At 36.5% G+C, this 13,753-nt stretch overlaps 1 protein-coding gene across 1 annotated transcript; it reads right to left on the reverse strand.

Moving 5' to 3' along the window:
• Positions 1-11,888: 11,888 nt before the first annotated feature.
• On the reverse strand, positions 11,889-13,519 carry LOC145790240 (uncharacterized). The gene is made up of 3 exons (XM_082868032.1): positions 13,399-13,519; positions 12,874-13,305; positions 11,889-12,777 (listed from the first exon to the last, which is right to left on the reverse strand). The coding sequence occupies exons 2-3, from the start codon at positions 13,231-13,233 to the stop codon at positions 12,088-12,090; spliced, it is 1,050 nt and encodes a 349-aa protein (XP_082724158.1). The 5' UTR covers positions 13,234-13,305; positions 13,399-13,519; the 3' UTR covers positions 11,889-12,087.
• Positions 13,520-13,753: the final 234 nt, after the last annotated feature.

Below are 13,753 nucleotides of genomic sequence, written 5' to 3' on the forward strand. Positions count from 1 at the left end.
CAGAAAAAGTCAGAATGGTTTGGACATATCCTGGCACGACTTCAACACAAACTTCAGAGTTGGAAATGTCAATTTTTAAATTTTGCTGGGAGGGGTGTGTTCTTGTCAAGCATGTTCTTCAAGCCATTCCCATCTACATTTTTTCGGTTTTTAAAATCCCTGGCAACGTCATCAAGAAAATGCAATCCACTATTCGATCTTTTCTGTGGCACTCTCATAAGGAAAAAAGCATTTCACGGAAAAGATGGGATCACTTGTGTCCTTCCAAATCTTCGGGAGGTCTCAGGCTTGGGGATCCTCAGTGCTTCAATCAAGCTTTATTAGCAAAAGTGGCTTGGCGTATTCTGAAGTTTCCTAACTCTCTGTTGGCCAGAGTCTTGGTGGGGAAATACTGTCAAAACAACTCCTTGTCTGTTCGGCTGATGCCATATTCCACTTAGGGTTGGAGAAGCATTTTATGGGGTCGAGTTCTCCTTATCAAGGGCCTCAAATGGGTGGTTGGGGATGGCACCAATATAAACCCGATTGAAGATCAATGGATCCCTTCAATTTGAAATCCCCTCGTGCTCTGTTTGGTTGGGGATTTGAGTAGGAATTTGGAAAGAAAAATAAAAAAAGTAAGTGAAATGTAAATTAAACATACTTATATTTCACTTAGTTTCACACACTTTTTCATTTTCCCTTTCCCTTTCCAAATTCCTCCCAAAATCTCCCAACTAAACACAACATTAGTGGACAAAATCCCAGTAGGTTTTTTTGGGCCTTTATCCTTGTCACATTTCATTGATGAGGAGAGGCACATTTGGAGGTAGAGTCTACTGAAAGTGTTCTTTCCACCTGATAGCCTTCTCCATATTTTTGGGTATTCATTTACCTAGAGAAAATAGAGAAAGATAAGACAATATGGGCAAGCATGGTGAATTTACGGTTAAATATGGCTACCTATTAAGCACGGGTGCGGGTACCGGTATGATATGGATACGTCGATACAGCAAATTCTTTAAAAAATAGGGTACAGGTACGACTGGGGTACGTCAATTTTTTTTTAATATTTTTTTTTTAAATTTATAGCTAAACATCTAACATACAAATCAAAGTTTCAATATCAAAACTAAAAAGATAACTTGTCTAGAAAGTTATAAAATTCTTTCTTTTTCTTTTTTGATTGCCTAAAATAGAATGCAAAAGAGAGCAAAACCATGACTCATGGATAAAGGGTGTTGGAAATAAAATACTTGATATTTTCAAAATTAAAAGAGGAATAATAAAGACTACAATAAATTCTAGCAAAAAAATCACCTCGTCATACCAGTGTCGTACTCACGACGTACCAAAATATATTTGCTGTACTTGGCATGTATTTGGCGTACCAGATACGCGTATCCACACCCAGTAAGTACCCGGTACTCGTACGGCACCATTTTTGGAGTACTCATACTTCATAGTTGGCTACTATAGGGCTTTAGAGATTAACCACAATAACCCCTCCAACCATGCTAATGATTTGAATCCCTTGTGGAAGAGACTCTGGCATTGGAAAACCCCTCCAAAATGGGCTATGTTTCTTTGGAAATGCCTTCATAACATTTTGCCTGTTTGGTGGAATTTGGAAAAAAGGGGTGTGCCAATTGATCTGAAACGCCACCGTTGTTTGGGCAGTATTGAAATTTGAAACCATTGAGCATGTTTTCTTCATTTGTCCTGTTTCTCACTGGATTTGGAGAGGGACATTGTTGATGTTGGACTTCTCACAAGGAAATCCAATTTGTTTCGCGTCATGGTTTTTAATGTGGAGTTCATTGGTAGAGGATGAGGAGATCATAATTCAGTCTATTTCTATCTTGTGGGCAATTTGGCTTCAGAGAAATCAGGTGGTTTTTCAGGGGACTTGTGATACCATTGACCAAACTATTAACACTTGCAAATGATTTTTTTATTTGGGCTGTTGGAAATCATTCTAATATAATGATAGCACTGGGAATTGTTTTAGTTTGGCCAATTCTCTTACTAGCAATCTCACTTTTCAGAAATGGACTTGGGTTTGTTTTTATCAACGGCTGGTGCATCAAGATGCTATTAGTCTACCTCTCATGTCTTCAGTTGCTGCAGAAGCAAGAGCTTGTCTAGGAGCTATCTAATGGGCTGTGCAAAGAAGGTTGAGATGCCTCTCCATTTTCACTGATAGCCAAGTTTTGGTGGGAAACTGAAGACTGATTGGACTGTGGACACTGGACACTTTCGGATATAAAATCCTTTAGAAGCTTATTCCTGTTTCTAATTATTTCTAAAGTAGACCGGTATGTATATGTAATTCAACTAGCGCATAGATTGGCTCATTGTGTAAACAATTCAAAGCTTAATATTATTTCTTGTATCTCAAAAAAAAAAAAATGTTTAGTTTTGAGATTCAAGAAAATAAAATACAAATGAGTCATAGTTTAAGAGAATTTACTATTAATGTAGTTTAATTTTTAATACAGTATTAATATATGAAATGATACGAATCGTCATGTTATCATGATCACTTCCACAAATGTAGAGCCTTGTATTGTGTGAGTTAGTTGAATTTCCTAAGAAAATGAGTCTTCCTTGGCAAATATGTTGGAATCAAGATAGCAAATTGTAAGCAATCCGGTACCAAAATCCTGTGTTGTGGTCGTACACCAAATAATTACTTTGTTATGACTTGTTTGGTTAAGAGTTTATAAGATTTGCTTGTAAATTTTTATTTATTTATTTTCACACCCTCTATCAGATTATTTGATTCATTCTTGTTTAGAAATAATTTTTAAAACGTTAAAAAAATTCATTATCAAAAAATTGAAAAAATAATTTTTTTATTTTTAGGTGTTTGGAATTGACTTTAAATTTTTTTTATTGGCTTTTTATGTTCAATAAAAAAAATAAAAAATTTCAAAAATATTTATAGACGGATTAGATAAGGAGAATTACAATGCAATGGACAATTAATCTAAGATAAACTAAAAGTGATATATATTTGGTTGTTTGTCTAACCTTCACTTTTCTAATCAAACAATAGACTAGTAAATCTATTAAGCATGAAGTCCAATCTCATGCATCAATGTTGATTGGAAAATTTTGAAATTTTGCAAAAAATTCACAAAAAATATATATATATTTTGTTTTTAGTGAATTATTTAATTGAAAAAATATTTTTAAATCTTTTAAGAATCAAAAAAAGTGACAATTTTTAGAAAAACATACTAAAAACAAAATAAAAAATACTACACAAATATTTAGCTGAATACCAAACCAATCCGAACTTTTTTTATGAATAATCTAAAAAATTAAACTATTTATGACAATACCTAAATTCTCAAACTATTTATCAAATTAATTAATTTTTTTTAAATTGTATGTTCAAAGTTCAACTTCACCATAACGTGTCCCGTGTCTACAACACAGTCATGTCAATATGAAATTTCGGGGCATTTCCATAAATAAGCCAAAATAATAAGGGAATTTCCAAACTAAGCCTAGTTTTGAAAAAAATTTCAAAATGAGCTAACTCGCGGTTCACAATCGCGAGTTCAACACTTTTCCACCCCTGTCGCCTGAAACCTGCCAAAATTAAAACTCGCTGTTACGAAAAGCGAGTTTAATTAAGAACTCGCTGTTAGAAAATGCAAGTTTGATTAATTTTTTTTTTCTTTTGAACTCGCTTTTCACAAGAACGATTTTATCCCAGGCTGAACTCGCTTTTTGAAAGCACGAGTTTAGCAGAAAGGATTTTTGTTCTGAACTCGCTGTTTGTAAGCACGAGTTTATCAAAAAAAAATTTCTAATGAACTCGCTCTTTGTAACCACGAGTTCACCAAAACCCACGTTTTATGAAAAAAAAATTTAACCTCACTCTTTAGAACCATGGTTTTTTGTCAAATTTTTTTATGAACCGCGCTTTTAGTGTAATTTTTTTTTTTAATTTCAATTTTACTGAACTTTAAAGAAAAAAATTTCATTCTTTTGTTTATGTTGTCATTGTTTTGGTGATAATATATTTCAGAATAATTTTTTTGGTTAAAATTCTTTTACTAAAACCGTTCTCATATTAATTTTTTTTTCTTTCCTTTTGTCTTTATTTTGGATTAGAATGTGTAATTCAACATTTTTTTATTTTGTTTGACTAAAGTAAATTTAATTTATTTTTTCTTGTGTTTGTTTTGGGTTAGAAGGTAATAATGTAATTCATAAATTTTTTGAGCTTTAGTAAAGCCGTTTTGATGTCAATTTTTTTTTAATTATTATTTCTTTGTTTTGCATTAGAAGGTGTTATTCAGTAATTTGTTTGGGCTTTAATAAATCTGTTTTCATTTAAATATATATATTTTTTCTTTTGTCTTTATTTTGGGTTAGAAGGTGATAATGTAATTCATAAATTTCTTTTCACTTTACTAAAGCCATTTTCATGTAAAGTTTTTTATTTTTTATTTTTTTCTCTTGTCTTTGTTTTGGGTTAGAATGTGTTATTCAGAATTTTGTTTTGGTTTTACTAAAGCCGTTTTCATGTAAATAATATATATTTTTTTCTGTTGTCTTTGTTTTGGGTTAGAAGCTGATAATGTAATTCATAAATTTCTTCTCGCTTTACCAAAGCCGTTTTCATGTAAACTTTGTTATTTTTTATTTTTTTATCTTGTCTTTGTTTTGGGTTAGAATGTGTTATTCAGAATTTTGTTTTGGCTTTACTAAAGCCGTTTTCATGTAAATAATATTTTTTTTTTCTGTTGTCTTTGTTTTGGATTAGAAGCTGATAATGTAATTCATAAATTTCTTCTCGCTTTACCAAAGCCGTTTTCATGTAAACTTTAATATTTTTTATTTTTTTCTCTTCTCTTTGTTTTGGATTAGAATGTGTTATTCAGAAATTGGTTTTGGCTTTACTAAAGCCGTTTTCATTTAAATAATATTTTTTTTTCTGTTGTCTTTGTTTTGGGTTAGAAGCTGATAATGTAATTCATAAATTTCTTCTCGCTTTACTAAAGCCGTTTTCATGTAAACTTTGATATTTTTTATTTTTTTCTCTTCTCTTTGTTTTGGGTTAGAATGTGTTATTCAGAAATTGATTTTGGCTTTACTAAAGCCGTTTTCATTTAAATAATTTTTTTTTTTTCTGTTGTCTTTGTTTTGGGTTAGAAGCTGATAATGTAATTCATAAAACCTTGAGGAAAAAACACATAAGTCTCCCACAAAAATACATAAGTAGTACAAACATAAGTCTAGAACAACAATACATTGTAGACACCATGAACTGAACACACAATACATAGATAAACATAACAGTTAAACAGACAAATATTAGCCAGACAATCTGACCAACTCATTACGGAAACACTTACTCTAACACAGACATTACATATTAATGCATGACCTAATATTGCCGAAGTGTAGACATTAACACCTAATTCGCGCTTAAATCGGTAGGTGGCTCAGAGTCTGAACAATCCGAAAGCTCAGCATCAGAGACAAGCTGAGGATCCTCCATGATACCCTTGATAGCCGCATCATTTGGTTCTGTTTTATTCTTCTGGGCATCCTTCTTAACTATGTATAGCTGCATATCGCGGGCTAACCTACGGTTCATTTGAGAAATCTCACGTTGTAGTCTTTCACATAGTCGATCAACATTATCAGGATCTTCCTTTTGGATCTCAACAGAACGTGCTTTTGGCATCTTCAATCGATTTTCCCGACATAATCTTTCCATTTGGACTCGCTCTATAAATAGTGCGGGCCACTTCAGAAGTCTAGCGTTTGCTAAACCATATCCTGTTTGATTATCTGATGGTTCCTCCACCAAACCACATGGATCTCGATAGTACTTGGGCATGACAAAATGTCGCTTCCCAAACCTATCATGATAAGCACAAGAGGCATCTAACGAAGCAAATGGTGTTTCATCTTCAGCATCGCCACTTCCCCTTCCCCCTCCTCGTTATGAACTGTCACCCCTTTGCAAGTTCCTACCACCTCTGCGATTCCCACTCCCTCCCATGAACCATGTAGCCATGCTAATTTTTTAAAACAAATGAATGATAATTTCGTAGGGCGAAATGAGTTGTAAGGTTGTGTCTTCACCTTTAGTCGTTTATATAGTTGGTTATGAACAGCTTTAGAAATATGGCCTTGCATGACAATCCCACATAAACGAACAAGGTATGAGTTGTCAGTAGAATGAAAAACCAGAAAAAAGGAAATATTGTGCACCAAGTCACATGACTTGACAATCCATCTGCATATACCAACAAAATAAGGGCATGCTCACTGTAAGGTAAATCGGTGAATTCACTGTTGCCATGTGACTTTCTGAATTGAGAATCGCACATATATTAATAAGAAATGAGTTGTCATTGTAATAAAAAAGTCGAGCAAAAAATTGAGAAAACCAAAGTCTGTGCACCAAGTCACATGACTTGACAATCTATCTGCATATACTGACAAAATAAGGGCATGCTCACTGTAAGGTAAATTAGTGAATTCACTGTTGCCATGTGACTTTCTGAATTGAGAATCGCACATAAATTAATAAGAAATGAGTTGTCATTGTAATAAAAAAGTCGAGCAAAAATTTGAGAAAACCAAAGTCTGTGCACCAAGTCACATGACTTGACAATCCATCTACATATACCCACAAAATAAGGGCATGCTCACTGTAAGGTAAAGCAGTGAATTCACTGTTGCCATGTGACTTTCTGAATTGAGAATCCCACATATATCAAGTAGAGATGAGTTATCACTGTAATAAAAAAATCGAGCAAAAAATGAAGAAAATCAAAGCCTGTGCACCAATTCACATGACTTGACAATCCATCTGCATATACCCACAAAATAAGGGCATGCTGACTATAAGGTAAATCAGTGAATTCACTGTTGCCATGTGACTTTCTGAATTGAGAATCCCACATATATCAATAAGAGATGAGTTGTCATTGTGTATCAAATAATCGAGCAAAATATCGAGAAAACCAAAGCCTGTGCACCAGGTCACATGACCTCACAATCCATCTGCATATACTGACAAGTCTCTCCACGATTTGACTACTCAATGTTTGAAAAAATGAAGCTTATGTAGGCAATGTTGTGTTTCACTTAGCTATGCATCATTCGTTGTTATGACCTACTATTTCTATCAACGGGAAAAGTATGACTATTTGAATTTTTGTTGTCATTTAGAATTATTTTAAAATCAACTTTTGATTATTCGATTTGTAATATTTTGGGAAACATTTACAATCTCAACTTTTGAAATCAACTTTAAAATAATGGTGGACCTTGTGAGTGAAACGTGGGTTAGGTAGGAGTACTTGGCCACCAATGTTTGTGAATGTCATGGTGCATTCAAATCTGTCCAGAAAACTGGTGCATTAAAATCTGTCTGGAAAACTGGTTTTACACAGTAATTTCAGAAGTGCTGTTCTCTTTGGGTATAAATCCGAAAAATAACAAATCAGCATCATTAGAACTGGTTACAATTCTAGTTTCTATACTAAGAGAATCATCAATTTCTAGTTTCTACACAATTCTAATTGGGTTTTAAACTTAGTCCCCCAACTGGACCAACCACTTGGGTTTGAGCTTGTTTGTCCAGGCCCCGAAGTTTAGTTTTCTGTCAACCCCCCATTCCTTACCAGAGACATCATTTGTACTGGACTTACAAGAATTGGAAGGCGACTCTTTCTTCTTTCCTGATGGAGATTGAAATTCTTTACGTAGAGGATCCCTATTTGACGAGGCGCAGTTAAGGGAAGCTTTTCACCGAGCTACCTGTTCTGTTTTATGTGTTATTGAAGGCGGTAGTTCGTTTGTCTAAACTTTATTAGTCCCCCAACTGGACCAACCGCTTGGCTTTGAGCTTGTTTGTCCAGCCCCCGAAATTTAGTTTTCTGTGAACCCCCCCCATTCCTTACCAGAGTCATCATTTTTACTGGACTTCCAGGAATTGGAATGCGACCCTTTCTTCTTTCCTGATGGAGATTGAAATTCTTTACGTAGAGGATTCCTATTTGACGAGGCCCAGTTACGGGAAGCTTTTCACCGACCTACCTGTTCTGTTTTATGTGTTATTGAAGGCGGTAGGTCGTTTCACCGAGTTTAGTTTTCTGTCAACCCCTCATTCATTACCAGAGTCATCATTTTTACTGGACTTTCAGGAATTGGAAGGTGACTCTTTCTTCTTTCCTGATGGAGATTGAAATTCTTTGTAAATTGATCCCTATTTCACCAGCCCCAGTTAAGGGAAGCTTTTCACCGAGCTACCTATTCTGTTTTAGGTGTTTTAAGTATTCACATAATTCAACATACATTAATCCATTCATTAATCCAGAATTGAGAATCGCACATATATTAATAAGAAATGAGTTGTCAGTGTAATAAAAAAGTCAAGCAAAAAATGAATATATATAAGTGTGTGCACCAAGTCACATGACCTGACAGTTCATCTGCATATACCCACAAAATAAGGGCATGCTCACTGTAGGGTAAATCAGTGAATTCACTGTTGCCATGTGACTTTCTGAATTGAGAATCACACATATATCAAATTGGTGTTGAGGTAAACCAATTGGGTTTTAAATTGCTTACTAGAGTCATCATTTTGACTGGACTTCTAGGAATTGGAAGGCGACTCTTTCTTCTTTCCCCATGGAGATTGAAATTCTTTACGTACAGGATCTCTATTTCACGAGCCCAGTTAAGGGAAGCTTTTCACCGAGCTACCTGTTCTGTTTTATGTGTTTTAAGTATTCACATAATTCAACATACATTAATCCATTTGTTAATCCAGAACATTCATTAACTCATTGCAATTCAATAAAGAAAGTCATGAACTAATAAATGTGCTGTTATAAATGTAGTTATTTCATAAACTTCAGGTTCATTAAACAAATACTTCAAATACATCCGTACGTTAGATGAACAACAACATTGTCTTACATTCCAGACAACATACAAATATATATGAAAGATAAAGGCGTTTAATTTCTCATTCCTCATCTGACATGTAGTAGTCAGAGAGATATTTTTCATTGTTTAAGACATTATTTCGCTCAATCACTTTCAAATCTCTGTTGCTTGCTTCTGCCATTTCGGTGGCTAGCTGAAGCATGAAATGTCGACATCTTCGCATCAACATTCTGTTGTTCTCCTTCTTAATTCTACTAACTGCTTTTGCATAGTCACTGACATTTCGTCTAGCCATGGTGAATGAACGACGATGAGGTACCGGTGCCCCAAAGTTACGTAGATCATTAAACAATCCTTCTTGCTCCGTTACCCTAAACGCCCATTCTGCTCGGATACCAGCATAATAATCCTTCGGACTCGAGTACTTTTCGCTCTTGTAGTCATAACTAAATGGAGGTAGCAGCCACACTTTCGGATTTCTTTGTTGGCGTGAACTTCCTGCACCTCTTAAAGACATTGTTCCTAAAATAAACAAACAAATAATAATAGTAATTGTAGATATATTACTATTGTTATGACTTGAACAAACATCATACTGGGGTTGTCGCTATTTATAAACATCATACTGAGGGTTAACTAGAGATGATCTAGTGACGATAATGCATGCTGGGGCACTATGGAAGAAGTGATACCCGTGATATTATTTTTTAGCTTTTCATTTCATACAATCCTGAGTACCCATGACTTTGTGTACCTGTGATGTAGTCACGGACGTGGTTGTCAGATAAAGTCATCATTGTAGGACAGAGGATGACACTGCAATCCCTTCATATTGGAGCAGTGAGTTGTCAAATAAAACAATATGTAGTGAGTTGTCACATCACCCCATGAAACTATTTTTTCATGCTTACTTTTTTAATACAGTAAGTAGTGACTTGGAATTGACGATTTCAGTACAAATTGGTATTTTCAAAAAATTATAAATGAAATTAAATCCTTAAATTTTCTTTGTTTTAAACTAATATTCTTCATAAGCAACCTATAGTTTATTTTATTTTCACATAATGAACTTCACAGTCATCCTATTTTCTCCTGTTTGCATTTTTTGTTTCTTTTTGTATATTCTGCAATGTGATAAAAAAAAATAAAGCATTTACTTGCGCTGCAGAAAGTCACATGCATCACGTAATGTGAGGAAAAAAGTGACAAACTATATAAGCATGGCAAAGTCAAAAAGTCACATGCATTACTGCATCACTGCATAAAGCGACATACATCACTGCATCACCGCACAAAGTTACATGCATCGCTGCATCGCTGCACAAAGTCAGATGCATCACTGCATCGCTGCACAAAGTCACATAGCATCTAAGGAAAAAACAAAGCATCCAAATTATTACACCGGTTCAAGTAATTGGTGAGCATCACTGACAAATGTTGGACGTATCACCGCGCCGAGCAACAATTTATTATCGTACCATACCTACTGTGCCCTTGTGAATTATGCAATCTATTAAAATTTTGAGGGGGTGTCATAACAAAATAGCAATAAATTAATAAATATGTCAATACACCTAAAAAGTAAAACAAATTTCTGAATAAATATTTCAAAGAATTTAAAAATATTTTAAAGATTTTGAAATTGTAATTTCACATTTATTTTTTAAAAAAAATTTCAGGCAGAGAAATTTGACTACTTCAGACGTTTAGTCGGTTGATCAGCTTGGTTTTTATTTTATTATTTTTTTTTTATGTTTTTACTTTTTGTTTTGGAATAACAATAAATTATGCAATTCATAAAAGTCGAAGTGACAACTCCTATCAAGTTGATGCATAGTTGTTTAGGTCATAAAAGTTAACGTGGCAGCTCTAATGCATAGTTGATTACAATAATTTCATACATACAGGTACCATGTGTATATATGGTATAACTATCGCATCATACCATAACAAAAGTTTTACAGCTATTTCGAGCGATATCATCATGAGATATACGGTGATTGATCTATATACAGCAATGGGTCGCTATTGGGTTGCAGATGGAGATGAATTTGAATACCCAATGAATCCAAATCTGCGTTACTCACGTGCCACCGTCAATACCATGAGAGCTGAGTGGGAATTTCGCAAAACTCGAGCAAACGTTCTCGTTGAGCTATGTCATGAAGTTAATCTTAAATTTCCTCGCCGGTTAGCCATGCGTATGCCAACTGACACTCCACAGTTGTTGCAAAGGGCATTGCATCGTATCTGTGACGAGGTTAATCGCACGACCCAACGTTTGCAAAGGTCCAGACTAATGAAGACCACAAATGAGCGTGCCGAAGATGGGTTAATGGATGATGCACACTAGTACTACGCCTGGAGCATGGATGTTATGTATGAATCTGATATTGAGATGTCAGATGATGATGATAATGAATGAAATTGTTTGGATGAACGCCCAAACCATTTCTGTAATGCATGCAATTTTTAATGCTTATCCACGACTTATCTTATCAATGAAGGGAGATATTTCAATTGTTTTCGAATATTTATTGTAATTCTACCTTTACTTTCTCTCCGTTATTGTTATTTTGAAGAACGCTACTTGAACTAGACTTTCATGATTTCATGCATTATTGATGTGGAATATAATAATGATACTTAATGAACAAGGTATGAGTTCATATCGATTGATAGTTGAAATACTTGTGTTTGTTTAGATATTTATTTTGTTTCCTTTTTGTTCATATTGCTCCCCACAACTATCCATTATGCAATGTTCACATTTTTTTCCCAGATTTTTGTTGTATAAAATTTTTACAAACCTGTAACAACACAAGTGGTCCCCCAATCTCATTTAATCCTATCAATTCTTATCATTTTTTTCCTGTTTTCGTTTTCATTTTTATGGAAATCATCAAAACAAGTAAGAATAAAAAATTGTGAAATTATATTTTTCGAAAAAATAAGTATGACACATTTACATCATCTGTACAAGTTTGATATACAAAAACTATAACAAAAACTATAAATAAAATAAACTATACACTCCACATCACACCCGCTAATGCCCTAACCTGCCCCCAATCCCACAACCCCGGCCGTGGACCTCTCTCCTCGGTCTCCTGCGGTAGACTCTCTGAATATCTGGCTCCTGTGGAGCCTGTGACTGTGACTCCCCCTCTACTGCATGTGCTGCCCCTGATCCTGGCTGTGGCGGAAGATCGGATACTGCTGTGAGCTGTGAAACTCCATCATCTGGTGCAACTGTATCAGGATCTGCAGCTGGAGCTCGACCTCTGCCTCTGCCCGCACCCCGACCTCTGCTGCGACGTCCGCCACGACCAAAACCTCGGCCTCTCCCGCGCGCTCTGGGGGGGGCTCAATATGGCCTTCAGCGTCAACATGGGAGATGTCAGTGAGAACTGCATCATGTGTACTCATGGTCGCAGTCGAACTATCTGGTGGTGGTAACTGGGTGGGTGGGGTAACAACGTCATGCATGTATCGGGGCGGTGTCCAATCAGGGTCAAGCACATAAGGTATGCCAGTATGCTGCGTAAGAAGTACGTCGAGGGAATCTGTAGATATGTATGGGGTAGTATGTGGTGGGGTCGAAGGCAGTGTCGAAGGAGCTGATGTGGCAGGCGCTGAAGTGGAAGGCGCTGACGTGGACGGCGCTGATGTGTCTGGAGTAGCTGTTGAAGTGTGTACACCGTAGTGGCCGAAATACAAACGATCTCCCCGATGGGCAAGCTGGAATGCCTGGTACAATAACTCCCGGATCTCTGCAACGGCCTCCAAGGCATGCTGTGCATCACGTCTCAAATGGGCGTCCTCAGCCAAGTGAAACGACCTCCCAGCTCCAGCCACCTGAACAAACATTCAGACGTATTATTAGGCTACAGTTCACTGAAAGTAAATCAAATATGATTTTAATAATTATCTGACACATAATATGATACTCACCAATGCCTCAAGATAAGGGCCAACTCCCTGATATCCAGACTCAGACACGTGGCTCAGATTCCCGACTAGTAGGTGTGTATGTCGCCGATACCACAACATGTAAGGGTCGGAAGAGGGGATCACCTCATCGCTGTAGTCAGCCTGCACAATACTGTCCCGGCGGGCATCCCACAACTGTATATATCGCATATAAAACAGACGCCAGTCAGTGCCAGCTCGGCCACGCCTATCAGTGACGTGCAACTGCCACTCAGTGTCGAACCGATCCGGCACGGACTGCACCCGACCAAACTGTCGGAGGACACGATGGGGGAGATGCCACTCAACCACGTCAAAACAAATAAGTGGCACTCTCGCCATCCATATCTCCTGACCCAGTCGGCAGTAGTCGGGGAGCGTATCGAGGACCCCAGCGTAAGGCTACCAGATAAACTACAATGACGACAAATAATTTAAATTTTGCTCGTGAACTCAAAACATATACAATGAAGAAGACAACTAAAACGCAATCAAAAAAGTTCATACCTCGCCCTCGATCATCCGGTCCAGCTGGTCTCTATAAACTACCACTACGTGGGTCGAGACGACCTCGTGGCCCATGTCAACCCTCCACCGGCTACCTCGCGGTCCGGTGGGCAACTACATGTCCCCCTCACCCATAGAAAGCTCACCAGGACCAACCAGTTGCCGCCTAGACGGGGCAATGCGAATCAATCTCTCCCATGCCCATATCTGCAATAGTTTGAATACAATTACAATACTGATATATGGCTATAAATATGAATTGACATGTAATAAAATTGTTACTAACCTGTAGCAACACAAGTGGTCCTCCAATCTCCCTCGTACCCACCTGAGCTGCTCGACATAGCATCCTATA

This window comes from Camellia sinensis, chromosome 5, assembly GCF_055761805.1.
Source record: "Camellia sinensis isolate YWXY chromosome 5, ASM5576180v1, whole genome shotgun sequence".
Lineage (NCBI taxonomy): Eukaryota > Viridiplantae > Streptophyta > Magnoliopsida > Ericales > Theaceae > Camellia > Camellia sinensis.